This window comes from Erinaceus europaeus, chromosome 15, assembly GCF_950295315.1.
Source record: "Erinaceus europaeus chromosome 15, mEriEur2.1, whole genome shotgun sequence".
NCBI lineage: Eukaryota > Metazoa > Chordata > Mammalia > Eulipotyphla > Erinaceidae > Erinaceus > Erinaceus europaeus.
In genome coordinates, this window is record NC_080176.1 from 45,302,974 (window position 1) to 45,320,806 (window position 17,833).

At 35.8% G+C, this 17,833-nt stretch overlaps 1 protein-coding gene across 4 annotated transcripts in view; it reads right to left on the reverse strand.

The window, feature by feature from the left end:
• Nucleotides 1-5,430: 5,430 nt before the first annotated feature.
• The window catches only part of DSC2 (desmocollin 2), a 32,064-nt gene continuing 19,661 nt past the window's right edge, over nt 5,431-17,833 (reverse strand). For 2 of the 4 annotated variants that reach the window (XM_060173653.1, XM_060173652.1), the window contains exons 9-17: nt 17,456-17,641; nt 16,072-16,328; nt 15,805-15,947; nt 14,274-14,501; nt 11,855-12,091; nt 10,450-10,574; nt 8,259-8,555; nt 7,660-7,705; nt 7,437-7,573 (exon numbers count right to left, since the gene is read on the reverse strand). In XM_060173653.1, the coding sequence (XP_060029636.1) occupies nt 7,670-7,705; nt 8,259-8,555; nt 10,450-10,574; nt 11,855-12,091; nt 14,274-14,501; nt 15,805-15,947; nt 16,072-16,328; nt 17,456-17,641 (1,509 nt within the window). In that variant the 3' untranslated portion in view covers nt 7,437-7,573; nt 7,660-7,669. Of the gene's footprint in view, nt 7,574-7,659; nt 7,706-8,258; nt 8,556-10,449; nt 10,575-11,854; nt 12,092-14,273; nt 14,502-15,804; nt 15,948-16,071; nt 16,329-17,455; nt 17,642-17,833 lie in introns of all 4 variants that reach the window. The other 2 variants (XM_060173651.1, XM_060173650.1) reach the window with 1 other exon arrangement.

The window sequence follows — 17,833 nt, forward strand, 5'->3', positions numbered from 1 at the left end:
TGTGTTGGTATCTAGGAAACTGTTCTAATTAATTTATTGTCATATCCAAAATCTTTTGTTGTGAACAATCAGTAAAGCATAGAAGTTTTAAATGACTTTAAGTAGAAAATTCTTTTCAACATTTATTCTCATAAGATTTCTATATATATTAAAAATGAAAATTTATTGATGACGAACTCATGTGCACTAAAAATCTATCACTAAAAGCATGTATCCAATTATAATAATATGATAATTTTTTTCCTTTTAATTCGATAGGAAAGAGAGAAATTGAGAGGGGAGGGGGATATAGAGAAAGATATACACCTGCATACCTGCTTCACTACTCATGAAGTGTCCTCTTGCTTGTGGGGAGCAGGGGCTCGAACCCAGGCCCTTGAATGTATCCTTGAGCTTCATACTATGTGCACTTAACCGGATGTGACACTGCCTGGCCCCTGATAAGTTTTTTTTTTTTTTTACTTCAGTCATTTACTGTGCATAACCAGTCGTTATTGTCCACTGAAGTCTAAATACCAGAAGATTAAGATTTAAAGCTTTTGGGAGTTGGGCAGTAGCGCAGAGGGTTAAGCGCACGCACGTAGCGCAAAGCACAAGGACCAGCTCCCACCTGCAGGGGAGTTGCTTCACAAGTGAAGAAGCAGGTCTGCAGGTGTCTCTTTTTCTCTCCCCCTCTCTGTCTTACCCTCTCTATTTCTCTCTCTCTTATCCAACAACAATGACATTAATAACAACAACAACTATAGCAATAAAACAAGAGCATCAAAAGGGAGTAAATATTTTTTTAAAAATGATTTAAATCTTTTTTCTTCACAGACTTGTCAATCTCTACCTAAGCCTAAAGTTTATGAACATGTTCTTGTTCTTTACTTCCTTTTATTAATTTCCTCCTGATTTTATAAATAAAATTTGTTTTAAGATAGAAACATTTAACAAATAATTTCATCTGTCAGTACCACTAAATGTATTTGTATGTTGCATATGATTTTCATTTATATAAATAGGAGATTGTAATGATCTGACATTTTTTCCTACTTCTCATTAATATATATTTATACCTCTTCCTATTTTCAATTAACTAATATTTAATATAAAATGGTATATGATATTTGATTATCATCATTATCACAAAAACAGCAGAACTATTCATTGGTGTATTTGAGTTAAACATTAAGTAAAGATTTTTATATGCACTATTTCTATTTTTAACAGTTTGCTTTCTATTTTGTTTTTTATTTTAATAAAAGGGGGGAGAGAGAGAGAAGAAAGAGAATAAAAGAGAGAGAAGTGTGTACAGAAAGAAAGACACAAAGACCAGACCACTTCTCAGCTCTGACTTATGGTAGTGCTGGGGATTGAAGGAACCTAGGACCTCAGAGTCTCAGGCATAACCAACATACTGTGTCCCCAGCCCTTCTTTATACCTATTTTTATACAAGAAAGCTAAGACTCCTAAGGTTTCTCAAGGTTATTCTATTAGTGATAACAAAACTGTACTTCAGATTCTGTCTTTCAAACTAGAAAGTCATGTGTCCATCATCAGTTTGCCTCAATTATGATACATAGTATCACAATAATACATTTTAATTTAATTGTTTTTTTGTACTGGAACATTTTTAAATAATTTTAATCATCTTTATTTATTAAATAAAGACAACCAGAAATTGAGAGCGAAGGGGGAGAGAGAGAGAGAGAGACAGAGAGACACTAACAGCACTAGCAAAGCTTTCCCCCTGTAGGTGGAGACTGGGGGCTTTGTGCATTGTAACATGCACACTCAACCAGGTGTGCAACCACCTGTTCCCTGTCTTGGGACATTTAATGAATTTCCTTTCTTCACATATTTAAGGCCTCTGAGGTAAACATACTAATATGTGAGAAATCATTACACCACTGTATTCCTTCCCTAAAACAAATTTATTTTAGATGATTTGACTGACCATTTTACACCAAAGGTCTCTGTATGTTGAGTCTTTCCCAACGACCAAACCCTTCTATGTATTCTGGCTTTCTGAAATTTTTGTTTGTGGGCCTATCCCCCCTACCCTTCTGGAAGCTCCCTACCGCCACCACCACCACCTCATCCTATGTTCTCAGTTTGTTTGTTTTTTTTTCAAACTTTCCAGTTGGTTTCCTTCTCATGGGAACTTCTTGAGCTGCAAATCTTGATACTTCTGCCATCTCCCTTGCATGTTTCACAGGCCCCTCTGAAGGTCCTAGCCTCCATAATCGTGCAGTGAGCATCACATATGGCCCTACTCCATGTAGCCTCCGCCTGCCAGTGCAGTCTGCAAACTAGCCATTGTCTCATGAACAAAGCCACTTGCTACACCTAGTATTGGCCTTCCTAATTCTCTCTGGAGATTTGACAGTCCCAATTTGTTTCTAGAATAAATGCAACATAAATTGAATGCATCTTATTAGCTGTGCATGCATCTTATTGTGTGACAAAATTGATTAATTTTTATTGAGTATCTTACTAAGGATGATGGTGAATGGGACCTGTGTGAATCTCATAATCCTACTTTGAGATCATGCCTCCCAGTTCACTTCCTTGTGAGGAGTATGAACCATGGGATACAGTCGACATTGTGTAATGGTTCACTTACTGAGATGGCAGAATCTTACTACTCACTGTATTTTGGTTCTTTGGGGAACCACACATACAGTACTTATATGTTAAAACTTTCATCAAGGGAGTCGGGTGGTAGTGCAGCAGGTTAAGCGCACGTAGTGTAAAGCACAAGGACTGGCTTGGGGATCCTGGTTCGAGTCCCTGGCTCCCCACATGCAATGAGGTCTCTTCATAGGTAGTGAAGCAGGTCTGCAGGTGTCTGTCTTTCTCTCCCCCTCTTGTCTTCCCCTCCTTTCTCCATTTCTCTCTGTCCTATCCAACAATGACATCAGTAACAACAATAAAGAAAAAAACAAGAGCAACAAAAGGGAGAATAAATAAAATAAAGTAAATAAAACTTGCATCAGAGCAAAAGACTCCGGGAAGGAGGAGGAAGGGAGAGGAAAAGAGAACTTGTTACATGATGACGGGCAAGAACCTAACGGGATGAGAGTGTCGTGCAGAGAATTTTCACGGGGAGATGAGAAACCATAGGCATGGGGTAACAACTATAGTATAGACCATTAACTCTCCAATAAATTGATTTTTAAAAAATGATGTGATTTCTTTTGCTTTATCTTGGATGGATCTTGGAGAAATCATGTAAGGTGTGCAAAGTTCTACCTATAAAGGTTGAACTTTAAAGCAAAGAAAATAAAGGGAAAACACAAAGTGATATCTGGACTAGATGCTGTGTATTGCAACAAAGCAAAATATGGGGGGGAGGGGAGGGCTGGGGGGTAGAGAAGGCATTGGTGTTCTTGTATGTGATCATAGAGAAGGAACAATGAGTTGGAGTTTAGTGTGTTTTGCAAACACCTGCCATGGGGAGATGAGAAGTTGTATCCATGTGCCAACAACTGTACTGTAAAACATTATCCTCCTGATAAAAAATTTTTGAAAAAGAAAGTAAATGGCTCAAAGTACAAAACGGTGAAAAAGCAACTTATTCATATGATCTCAGTGCTAAAGGGGTTAAACCAAAGTAAAATGTGGTATCAAGACTTTAATCTGGAGCCTCAGCAGGGGCTGGAGATAGAAAATAAAAGGGAGGAGTGCAATTTTACAGTTCAAGTTAGAGTTCACACAAAGTAATGAGAAACCAAGATAATAAAAACATCTTTAAGATAGTGGATTAACAAAACACACACACACACACACACACACACACACACACACACACACACACACACACCATAGAAATCTGTAATACAGACTGTACCAATCTGATGGCAGCCTCCTGTTCGCTTTTTCGAGTTGAGGAAACAGTCATTTTCTTAGGGGAAATCCCTGAAGTCACAACTGAATATAAATCTTTGCCTGTTTTTCATATAATATCAAAGTTTATTACACTGATTTTGGGGTTTAAACAAAATATAGCTTCCTGAACACCTAAAGTGTTCATAATAGCCATTCTCAAAGGTTATCACAGGTGAAATTTTGGCCAGACTTCTGGGAAAGAGATGGCAAAATGTCAACTAAATCAGAATAAATAATGAAGCATTGACTATTCAAGATGTTCTCATCCTGTTTGATAATAGTAGAAGCTAATGTACATATAATGACACCTCTTATTAGTCAACTCTTCTAATACCAACAAAATTGTGAAGGAGGCACCTCCAATCCCTTCATTACAGGTCATAAAAGTAAGGACAGTTGATTCAAGGCTTACAGGAGCTCTCAATCCCCACAGCTATTAGAGGTGAAGCTTTTGGGGGTTTTCTTTTAATATTTATTTATTCCCTTTTGTTGCCCTTGCTGTTTTATTGTAGTTAATATTATTGTTGTTATTGATGTCACCAGTGTTGGATAGGACAGAGAGAAATGAAGAGAGTAGGGGAAGACAGAGAGGGGGAGAGAAAGATTGACACCTGCAGACCTGCTTCACTGCTTGTGAAGTGACTCCCCTGCAGGTGGGGAGCTGGGGGCTCGAACCGGGATCCTCACTCTGGTCCTTGTTCTTTAAGTCACCTGTGCTTAACTTGCTGCGCCTACCACCCAAGCTGGGATTTTCTATCAAGACACTCTTTCTGGAGTCTGCATTTAGGGTTACCATAACAGCTGCCAAAGAGTCATAAATTCACAGGCAAAATACAGTTTGCTTCTGAGGCAAGGAAGTCATCCAGCAGAAGAGTTAGGAGAGAAGCCAAGGGAGGACTGGGTAGGAGAAATCATAAACATGTATCATTTTGATGTAATTTAGGGATTAAGGATTACTTTAATGGTGGATGTTCCCCCATTTCAAACTACTTTAATCCAGAGTTTCACAGTATTTCTTTTTAAAAAAAAATATTTATTTTATTTATTTATTCCCTTTTGTTGCCCTTGTTGTTCTATTGTTGTAGTTATTAGTGTTGTTGTCGTTGTTGGATAGGACAGAGAGAAATGGAGAGAGGAGGGGAAGACAGAGAGGAGGAGAGAAAGACACCTGCAGACCTGCTTCACCGCTTGTGAAGCGACTCCCCTGCAGGTGGGGAGCCGGGGTTCGAACCGGGCTCCTTATGCTGGTCCTTGTGCTTTGCGCCACCTGTGCTTAACCCGCTGCGCTACAGCCCGACTCCCGTTTCACAGTATTTCTAACCATGTGACATATGTAGGTGCTTTAGTAATCTTTGTGATATAAATTCTAAATCACTGGATATATAAGACATATACTCCATTCACAGATGATCTAAACTCAGATAGCAACTTTGCATTTTCCATTATGTCCTTAATTGATTTTTGTTCATATGAAGTGGAGATTGTAGACGTGAATCATTTGAACTTATTTATTATTATTAATAGTGATGCCTTTTAAGAGAACCACTTGTATGACCTTCAGGCTTAAAAACCCATTTTTTATTCAAATGTTTTACAACACTAGGAAATGAGTTCTATTATCCCCATTTTATGATGAGAAAACCACACAGAGAAATTAGCCTACTCAGCCAGTATAGCATGGCATCTGTCTTTACACTAGTACAATTATGTAAATATGGTGACAGCATGGATTAAGTCACTCCAAGTCAAACCCTAAAAGTCTAAAAACTGTAGCAGATTCTAGAAAAAAAATTACTTCTCTAAGGATGACAAATACAACCCCTTTAAATCATGACAGGTACATACATTAAAAAAAACACAACAACACTAGTTTTTAAAAGTGTTTGATTTACTTTATCGTAAGTAATAATAAACAAGAATTATGTACATAGTTTATTAAAATTAACTTTAAGAAATACCAGTTTTCATTAAATAGTAATGAAACAGTTGAAAATGTGAACTGCTTATTAAGTACTTAGCACTAATCTGTAAAGCCAATTGTTGAAAGTCACTTTGTGAATTCAAGATAGGTATATTATTAACAATCATAATACTAGACATATTTAAAATATCTATATGGCTGTTATTCACACAGGAAACTCATTGACTGAATTTAACTGTGGAGCCTGACTAGGAGCTTAGTTAGCTATACATGCAGTTTTATCTTATTTCAAAATTAAAAGATTTTTAGCCCATTCTTATATTTTCTAAAACATTTATCCTAAAAAATAATTAGCTATTAAACATAACTTTACAAATGCACAGATAAAACTAGCCTTTTCATCTAAAAATTTCTTAACTAGTTATTCCTGGATATTTTCCACAAGACCTCTATCAAAAAAAATCATGTTTTATTTTTACTTTTGAATTTTATCGCTGTATTAAAGCTATTACCTGTAAATATGCTATTATTATCCACTGAATTTGCAGTTCCCAATTTTAATTTCATTATTTCTTCTGTTAGTACAAAAGGCTGCAGTTAACAAAATGTAACATATTTCCACAGTTTCAGGGACAAAATTAAGAGTTTTTGTTGAGGACAAAGTAGAATAATTCCTAAGATATCTGAAACAATGAGGTGAACATTACATTGATTTTAATAAAACCCCAAAATGCTCATGCTTACTTAAAACAGAGACAGAATAATTATGGTAGAAGAGATTTTTTTTTTATTATTAAGTTCTCAAACCTAAATAGGAATGTTAAAAATGAGAGGATAGAAGGGAGAAGACTGAAGAAGGGAAGGGGAGACACTGAAAAATAAAGCCTTGACTAAGTAAAAATACATTCTCAAAGCATATTTCAAACTTGGATTTCACCAACAAGTTAGTTAGCAGAGGAAATGTACATACAGTACAGTATCTCATATAGACTATAACCTAGAAGCTAAAAAATGGAATAAAAATTCCACTATAAAAATGGAATTGAAATGACAATCATTGCCTGCTTGGAAATCTCCTTTATCATGAAGATAAGTTATAAAGAATAAAAGACATATATATTAGAATGTTCAGTAGAACAACAGTTTTCAAGTACCACATAAAAATTCAATTAGTTGGGGATTTTCTATTAGTTGTAATAGAAATTGACAACAACAAACAATAATTTTTCTATTACTTATCCATGATAGTGATTTGAATTGATCATACTTTATCACACAATAAATTGGCTATTATTATAATTATACTCATATGTAAATAACAATGACTGTTTTTTCAATTTTAGTTACTCCTGGGTGAGAGATAAATAACTAAAACCTATGCCAACACTGGGAAATTTGCTTATTTTAGAGAATCTCTCTAAATATGCACTTGATTGAAGCCGGCTCATCAAAATAAAGGGGGAGAGAATTCTAGACAGAACCTTTTTTATATATAGATTTTTTTTTCAATTTCCTAGATTGTCATTTTAAAAAAAAAAGGTGAAAAGGCCATTGTTTTTTTATTGGCCACTAGAGTACACTCATCTCCTTACGCATGCTTCTGCTAGTGACCTAAACTTGGGTTCCAAATGGTCTAAAAAGTCAAGTTCATCTTCTTCTTGTCGTTCACTGCAACAACCTACAGAACCAGCCACCGAGCCTCTTCCTTCATAGTTATACTTCAGAACATAGTCTTGAGCATGCTGGTGATTGTCATCCTGGTTACACAGCTGTACCTTCTGCCAAGGAGAAAACACAACACATTTTATTTTTATTATTTTAAGAACCAAAACTTACTAACATAAAAATGATAGCTTTGATTTACCTTTCATTGTTTAATTTTTACTCAGAGTGTGTCCTCTAATGGATTCCTACATATAAAAAATGCACATGATTGGTCTGCATCCAAAAAATCACACTATAAATTCACTATATAACATGTTTATAACAGTCACACATGTGGTAGCAAGTATAAAAGTGTTGGTTTTAAGTAGTTATTATGCCGCCTTTCAAAATCACTACAAAAGTGAAATACATACATTAAATAGAAACAAACTGACAGGGACACATTTATTGCCACATGGACACAGTGACTGTGCAAGATGGAGTTCCCTGGTTCCACACTTTAGAGTTTTCTGTGACTAACTTGTCAACCGGGAATGATTAACATCAAATCAAGTGAAAAATAACTTCAGTTTCATCACATTATTTTCTAAGTATTTAAAACCAAATAGACATATGAAGAAAAGCCAATATCCACTGAACATTTCTAGAGAAGCAAATGGAAACTAAGGCGAAGCAAGCTTCCAATTAAGAGATTATCCTTTGATTGAAAACAAAGGGGACAGGACTACATTGTAATCACTTTGTAATTAAATTGGAGTGAAATCAAAATTAATGGGTAGGTCACTTAGGGAAACTCACTTCACCAAGACGGGGTTGGGTGAAACTTTGCCACTCGGAGTAAGTCAGTCTACAGTCCTCCACCTCCACATGCCTTCCCTTGCAGGAATCCAGGGTGTGCTGTCCACCGACCATGCAGGAGTCCAGAGTGTGATTATGTCCACCCGCTTGGAAGGTTTCCAGGGTCTGCTGTCCTCCTTTCATCATTTTGATAGTCTCCTGCCCACCGTTTCTTGCTCCTGCTCCCACGGGGCCACAAACTCCATGAGCCACGCTGCCCACCGTATGGGTTGCACAAGTGAAGCCATTTGTGGGATACTGAAATGAAAGTTTGCATTAGCAAATACAAAGGGGGAGCAAGTTAATAAATACAAAGAACTAGACCTGAATTTTCATGCCATAAATTGCTTGTGCTAGAAAATAAGATCACGTTGAGAGGAGAAACCAGATCTGTTTTGGCAAACCCTAGCACCTAAACTCTGTAACCTCAGTACTTCATGTAGTATCCGCTGCAAGAAGCAAATTGCAGGAGTCGAGTGACATGTATGTTGAGACAAACTGGAAAGCTTAATTATGTTCCTTTTCTAAGGAACCAGATGGGAGTTAGTCAGCAGTCCAGCACAGCCTTGCATTGTGAGACCCTGGGTTAGATCTCTAATTCCTAGCACCACCATACAAATGAACAGTACTTTGGTATCTCTCTCTCTCTGTCTCTCTCTCTTCCCCTTCCTCCCTCACTCCCTCCCTTTTTCTCCCTTCTACACATAAACAAATAATCTTCTGAGAATACTGTACAATTTCATTTATTAATCCTTCCAGTATCACATACCTAAAAGTCAGAAATCTAATACTGTCATCCAAATTATACTTGCTCTGTATACATTAAATTCATGTTTATTCAGAGATAGTTTCCCTTCAACTAACCAAAAAGTAATAGAAATAATGTTGTTGTGAAACTTTTAGATGCAATAATAGATACTTTCAATCTAAATAAATAAACCAGGCAAGGAAAATAAACACAAAGCTTTGACTATTAATATTCTATATTCTATTTTTATATTTACATGGTGAAACTTAGGCTGGGTGTAATGTGTTACACTAAAGTAAAGAACTAGGAGTCGGGCGGTATCACAGTGGGTTAAGTGCACATGGTACAAAGCGCAAGGGCGATCCCAGTTAGAGTCCCTGGCTCCCCAACTTCAGGAGATTGCTTCCCAAGCACTGAAGCAGGTCTGCAGGTGCTATCTTTCTCTCCTCCTCTCTGTCTTCCCCTCCTCTCTCCATTTCACTCTGTCCTACCCAACAACAACAACAGCTATGACAACAAGCACAACAAGGGCAACAAAATGGGAAAAATACCTCCAGGAGCAGTGGATTTGTAGTGCAGGCACCAAGTCCCAACAATAACCCTGGAGGAGGAAAAAAAAAAAAAAAAGCAAAGAACTCTGGGGAAGGATGGGATGGAGGGGCATTAGGGGCCTGCAGGACTAAGTGTCTTGCAGATTGCTAGACACCATTGTTGGCAGATATGAGGTTGTACTATGTCAACTACTGCCATGAACCTCTCCCCCACAAAGTAAAAAAAAAAAAAAAGAGAGAGAGAGATGAAAAGGAACTTTTTGATTTCTAATTTTCTAATACCTTCCTAGATGCTGCATCACTTTTCTATATATTCCTGCCCTCATGATTGATTGTGATTTTTACAGGGAATTAACTGGGTCCTCATTTAACACACTTGACTGAAAATCAAAGTCGGAATAATATAGTCATTCCTGAGCATTGCTGTTTCATACGTTTGACCTTAGGCATCCTTTTAACCCATTTAAGAGTCAGGAAGACTCCATTAAAGTTCTTCCCATGCTGATCAAAAGCTTGCAGTCATTTTATTGCTGTGACTAGAAAGAAACTTAAAATAACCATGCTGATGATCTGTGAATAATTAAATGAAACATTTTCACAACACATACAGCACTTTCAATATATAAGAAGGTGAGATGTAAAGTTGAAGAACAAAACAATAGTGTCATACTATTGACACTGCATCACCAAACTGTACATCAAACTGTATACAGCAACAAGGAAAAAAGTGACACTATATGAGACCAGTCACATTTCACATATTGTAGGCTACCTGCTCAGAACTGTCAGAAATGGTAACTGTAGCTAAGCCAACTTGTCCTTTTCATTGGTTTCAAAACAACAAACTACTTGCCATTTTGTCATCACCAGGAGCTTCAGTGTTTGACACAATGAGGTTCTGTTGAGCTAAATCATCAGGAATTACTTTTGTTTCTTTAGGACTCCTAACAGTGCCACAGATTAAGGTGAATAGGATACCTGGAAGATGGAAGAAGTTACTCTCTTTGCTATGCATCAATCTGAAGTTATGGATTTAAGACAATTAATAAAATGACAACTTTCCAGAACACAGAAAGGATAGCTTGTGCCAATGAAATATACAATAGAAAAATTTGTCCTATAATTATAAAAATCTACCCTTTAATATAGCTGTATTTATATGTTTCATGTTAGTGCTGAGACAACAGTGTAGTAATAAATCCATATAATTTTAAATGCTAAATTAAACATGTCTTGAAAAAGTTTAGAATAAAGGTAAACATTCTGTCCTTTTTGCAACTGTTTTTTGATTGCATGTGCTTTTATCATCATTTTGTTTAATAAGAGATAATGTGTCCCACACAATCATAATACAAAGATAGAAATACTGTTGCTATAAAGCACAGAACTGGAATTATAATACAAACTGTTATATTCATCTAGAAGAAAAAAAAATCAGTATTATTCTTCATGGAAGTGTTCTTAGGATGACAATTTGTCTCATCTGTAACATGTACCTGCTTGGTAATGAGCTTGACCCAGATTCTAGCCTGGCCCCTACCACATTTGAGAAAACTTCTGAGCAGTGATATCTTTCCTTCTCTATGTCTGTCTCTCTGCCTCTCCCTATGTGGAAAAATCAGTGTAGAGTGGTGAAGTCATTGGCATGGAGAGAAAAAAAAAACAGAAATATTCTCAAATATAAGAACTCTATGTAAGAAAATGAAACCAAACTGGCTAGGCAAGTGTCTACCTACAGAACTTTTTGAAGAATGTTTCCAAGTTGATTTTAAAGTAACTTCAGATCTAAAAAAAAAAATTGTCCTAGATGTATAGATGCTAAGATATGTAGAGAAACTGATCTAAAACTAGGACTTACTATGTTCTAAGTTTATTTATTAAATACTAGATGTCACTGAAACTTGCCAGTATTTTTAGATTTCTTCCTATCCTTGTATGTATGTATCATTTGTTGAATTTAGTTCAAGTTGACCTATTTTAGTCAAACTTGTTTTTCCCCTTTCTTTCTCCTATTTACATGAAACATAAAAAAATATATTAGAAGAGAGAGATTCCATACAATGCCCAAAATTTGAATGCCCTCATGAATGATATCTCTGGATAACTGAGAAGTAGATATTTGGAATGTCAAAAAAAAATATATATATATATATATAAGTTTAAACAAATGAATAGCTGTAGATAATAATATTGACTCTATGGATATTATCTTGGAGGTTATTTTAAAAGCTATTAATTTAATTTGTGAAAGAACTTACAAAACAGTAATGCTATGCCCAGCAATATTGCAAGAATAGCCCACTTTCCAAGCTTTATTTCTCCACTGCCGGTTCTTGGATCTGCGCGAAGTGTGCAGTCATTTTCAGTAATGCAATCACATATCCGAACGTTTACTGGTGTGATAGCTGATAGGCCATGTCTATCTGTAACTTTGATAAGTACTGTGTATGCTCCAAATGGAAGGTCACTCAGATAGGAAAGACGTGCTGCTGTATCTGAAAGAAAATAGAATTAAGCAGTACAGACTATCACCTGTTTTTCTTGAGTGTATATGATTAATGATGAAGTTAATATAGTTCTCTAAAAATGGATGTTTCTCATGGGAATTCGTAACTGCTACACTTTCATAAATGTGAATCACCTTTGCAAAAGGAGTTATTGATTGTCTTAATATTAATTTTGCTTAGTTTAATTTAGTTTTGGACAGAGACAAAAAGATGATGAGGGGAAGAAGGGAGACAAGGAAAGAGAGAGAGAGAGAGAAAGAGAGAGAGAAATCTACAACACTGCTTCAACATTTGTGAAGTTTTCCCCCCTGAGGGCTGGACACTTGAACCCAAGTCTTGGGCACTGTAACGTATGCTCTATTGGGTGCACCACTGCCCAGCCCCCACCCCAATTTTTAGCTTTTATAATAATAAATTTTATTTTCTATAAGCAGTCTCCCCATTGCAACAGACTTACTAAGAGGTTTGTTTTTATCATACCTCTAGAAATTTTTATAAAGCCATGCAGTGTATATTTTGTTTTTATACACAATTAATCATATATAATATAGCAAGTAGTAATCTGAAATTCTGGAAGCTTCTCCTAAATATTTTGATTTTATATATTGTGGTAAATACTTGTAACCGGTTGTCAGAGACTGCTTCTCACAACTTAGAACACAACTTGATGTGTTAGAACACAGCTTGATGTATCAGTAGGCCTGTATCCTGATACTGAATCTTCATTTCATGATCCTACAGGACACTGAGGGAAACTATATACTTTTCAGTTGTGACATATAATTTAAAGACAACCTGCTCAGGACTGGGCAGTAATGTACCTGGTTGAGCACACATAACCCAGGTTCAAATCGTCAGTCCCCACCTGCAGGGGGGAAGCTTCCCAAGTGGTGAAGCAGTGCTGCAGGTGTCTATCTTTCCCTTCCCTCTCAATTTCTCTGCCTTTATTCTATTAATTTTGTAAAAAGAAAAGGAGGAGGAGGAGGAGGAGGAGGAGGAGGAGAAGGAGGAGAAGAAGAAGAAGAAAGAAAGAAAGAAAAATACATTTAAGGCAAAAAAGAAACTGTCCAGGCCAGAATTCAATACAGTCTTGGAAGCAGAGCCTAAAATACTACTTTGAATATAAGAACCATGTGCTCATACTTGAGATAATTTATCCATCAATTCTGACAAGCTCATTAATATTTACGGTATTTGAAACTCTAAACTTGCAGTTTAAAGTGAGGTAGGGAAGAGAAATCAATCCTAAAGGAAAGCATAGTAAACCCCTTGAGTCTACAGCATAAGAAATATTAAACTAGCAAAACAAAAAGTGATGATTTATAATGTGCCAGGGTCTTTTATATGCTTATGTTTTATACTGCATTCATATAGTGTTTATATTATCTTTACTCTCCCAAATAATCTCATTTCAAATATAAGCAGGAGAGTATATACCATGGTCAATTTATCTGAATTATGAACAGTGGGACCAGCATTTAACACTGCATCTAGCTGATTTCAAAGACTGTTTACAATAGGTTCTTAATGTCATGTTTCCTAAAATGCTGAGCTGCTTCACAAACTAATACAGATTTCAAAATGACAACGTTTAAACCAACATAATCCTGTCATCTTTTGTTAAAGATGAAGACTGACATAACTTCTGCCTTTTTCAACACTGAAAAAACAAACAGTACCAAAAAAAAAAAAAAGCACAGAATTTAAAAATAATGTTAGCTCTTCCCAAGAAAGAAGAGTTGCTAAACTCTCCCATAATCATCAATCTTCTCACAACTACAGATGCCAAGTAAATATAATCAATATTATGCCTTTCCCACTTTGGGAGGCAAAGAAGGAGACCTGTGAAAGGTAGGGTTTCCTTTGTGACTTAGACATCATTAGCATTTAGGCGAGAAGAATCTTGGTAGGTAAGAGCTACCCAAGTCAGGAAATAATTGCACTGGACTTAAGCTAAGCAGTTTAAGGGCTGGGAGAGAAAATGAAAAAATAAATAAATAAATAACTCAAATAAATCTGTACACAAAAGCCCACTTCCTACACCCAGACTGAGAAATTCTTCATTCATTGGTGGTTTCAGACAGTGAATCATTCTTCTATTTCCTCAGGAGAAAAGATATTTTAGACATCCTAATACTGAAAGAGCAAAGCAATGCCTAGTAGTGCATACCATTAATTCTTGTCAGTCTCCACTTTCTTGATTCATCTAAGTTAGAGGGACTCTCCAAACTGAAGCTAAAGGGTGGACCATTCACCGGATGATCGGGATCAATAGCAACAATCTCCGCAAATGACATGACAGGCTTGCAGATTGTCACAGTCTGTTTAGGGATGATGGGGCCATTATCATTCACGTCTTCAAGTATAATTCCCAATGTCCCAGTACATGATCTTCCATCTAGAAAAACAGATACAAGAACACATTTTCAAAAAATGTTTTGAGTTTTCACAAAGAAGTTACACACTGAAGATAGAAATACCGATTTGGGAACTATATTACAAATGACAGTGTGACATTAGTCATGCATGGGCTGTATCTTTAAGGAATGTTAAGAGAAAAAACAAACAAAAAAATAAAACAAAAAACAACCCAGTATTACTTTCAAATGGGCTGTAATGATTCATCATTTATTACTAAATAGTTCCAATGGACATAGAAACTTTTATGAAAGTGAGTTTTGATGCTAAAAGACAGCAGCCCAAACAAGGGCATTTCTAGTGTCAATGTCCTTACTTAAAAAATAAAAGTAGAAACCTATTCAGGAAGATGTGAAAGCAAAGAGCACATCCCTACAGTCTGGTCATAGTGAAGATGAAGGCAGATTGGTGAGAACTGACACTAAAGTGCTTATAGTATTTCCAAGGTTATCATGTGTCAGGACCATAGACTACCCAGTTGAGAACTGGGTCCGAAAAGTGGCCCAGAGAAAAGGATGAGGTGGGGACAACAACAGATCTCTAGTTACGTTGGGGGTAATCAGGAGAGAATAAGTCAAAAGTAGAAAGTAAACTAAACACCCCTCATTGAACATAATAATGTTAAGAGGGGAAAGTCCTTCACCAAAAACTCCATCAGAAGATTAATTCCCTCCTTGTAAGATGTCTTTGAAATATGTGCATTTGGCGTCTTCAAAAATATGAGGAATAAGGGCAGGGGTAAATAACATAATGGTAAATAACAAAGAGGCTCTCATGCCTGATGCTCTAAAGTTCCCCTCAACCCTCCCAGTACCTCCATAAACCAGAGCTGAGCACTGCTCTGGGAAAAAAACAAAACAAAACAAAACAAGGATGAAAGTCTTTTGCATAACTTTATGCTATCTCTTTAGCCCCAAAGACAAAACATTCACATTGGGATGCAGCAAGGTAGCCCAAATAAAGTTAACCAGTATATATAGATCTTAAGAAAGATGAAAAGCAAAAATAGAAGTGATTTTTTGTTTAGTGATTTTTGATAAATCATAATTTCAAGCATCCTAACAAATTATTTCACAATTATATCTACAGCTGAAGATGACAGCAGCAAAGCAGACATGCATCCATTCATTACTATAAGCCTCTCACTTTCTCCTCATGTTATAGAGGGGGGAATGTAAACTGAGAACATGGGTAGCAGACATAAAAAATATGTTCTTGATTTTTAAACTAAGGTCATAAGCAATTGAGGGTGTATGCAACTATTTTAAAAATGAAGTTCTTACCGTGGTCAGATGCTATAACTGTAATATTATATATACCATTTCTGATGGTCTCTGACTCTCTGTCCAGACTTCTGAAAACTCTGATTGCTCCCGAGTTTTCATCAACACTGACCCAACCTTTTGGATCAGTTAATTTCTTGTATCTGTCAATAATGATGAATAAAAATAACAAGATGTATCATAAACAACAATGCCATTATCAAAGTAAGTTACAAATTTAAGAACAATGTTACATTTCTGAACTAATTCAGCTAATTAAAATAATACCTTATGCCACTGCTACTTTTTGTTTCTGGGTCATAAGCTTTATAGCCATTGTTTTCAAATCCCACTGGTGAATCTTCTTTAATTTGAACAGTTTGCACCCTGGGGCTACACTCAGGCCCTTCGTCCAGGTTTTTCACGTTAACAGTAACTGTTGTTGTGCTTAAGGCTGATCTTATAGTAGGATCTTTAGAATACGGGGCTTCATTAAGGACGCCGATTTGCAGGATCACCTGTTGTAACTCTTCAAAATTCAGTGGCTACAAAAGAAAGTTTTTTAGAAATTAGATCAAGGAGGGGCACATGGTGGCACAATCAGTAAAGCGAACATAATATTATGTGTGAGAACAGAATATGAACCCTCTGCTCGGGAGAAGTTTCATGAGCAGTGGAGTCAGCTATTGATGTCTCTCTTTCTCTCTCCCTATTTTTCCCTCTCTTCCCTGTTTCTCTCTGCCTCTATCATACTAGAATTTTAAAAAAGATGACATTTAATATTTGTCAATGTTGATATACATATATAATTAGTTAAATTTTAAATTAAATAAATGCAACATTGGGGGATAGTTACAAGGAAAACTACAGCCAATTTCCATCACTGTAGTAATAAAGATACATCATTTTGATACCTTTTCTTTGTGACTATGCACAAAAGTGAAACATTATGAATTCAGCACAGACTGGCATTTTCAGTGAAGACACATCAGAACTAAGATGAGGGCTTTCCAAAGTCAAAGTTTCTCAGGTTAGTTTTTTTATTCTAAATTTTTATGTTTTTTTATTATCTTTATTGGATAGAGACAGAAACCTAGAGGCAAGGGGGAGATACAGTGGAAGAGAGACAGAGAGACCTACAGCACTGCTTCACCACTTGTGAAGTTTCCCCTGCAGGTGGAGACCGAGGACTTGAACCTGGGTCCTTGTGCATTATAATGTGTGCACTTAACCAGGTGTGCCACTTCCCAGCCCCCTCTCAGGTTACTTTTAAAACTAATTTTGGATTCTGAATTAGCAGATACTGCGATGCAATGACACAGAGGTTTTGAAATATTTACATCTTTGAATGTTTGAAGATTTCTATTTGAAACCAGGATGTGAAAGATGTATATAATAAATAAAAATATTTAAAAAGAAAATAGTCACATAAAAGAGTTGCTTAAAAAGTGAATATTCTATCATAATAATTGAATATATATTTTAAGTCATGCCTTTATGAAAGATTCCCAAAATAGGCATATTCATCCCATTATATAGACAAATAAAAGACTCACATCTTAGATATACATGTATTTATTTCCTACATTTTCCAAAATTCATTTTATCATTAAATTCTAGTATGAAAATATATTGTACGCTACAAGTAAAAAATTTATTAGTTGTTTCTTACCTTAATCACACATAGAATTCCTTCATTGGTTTTAGGGTCTGTTACAATTTTAAAATTTCCATTTTCATTGCCCTTTAAAATGGTATAATTAGCTCTCCAGTTAGGAGTATTAATTAAATCCTTATCCTCAACAGAAACACGTAAGATTTCCACATCAATTCTATTTTCTTCCACTGATGTTACATACTAAAAGAAAAAAAAAGTCTCATTAATAACTTTCACAAAAATAGAGAACCTTAAGAAATTAATTTTCTTCTTCTAATTCTCAAAGTACTAAGTTTACCAGATTATAAACCCTAAGTGAAAACTTCTGTCATATGATTACGGCTACTTCATCTGATATCATGGGGCATGGAGAGAGAATATATCTAATAACTA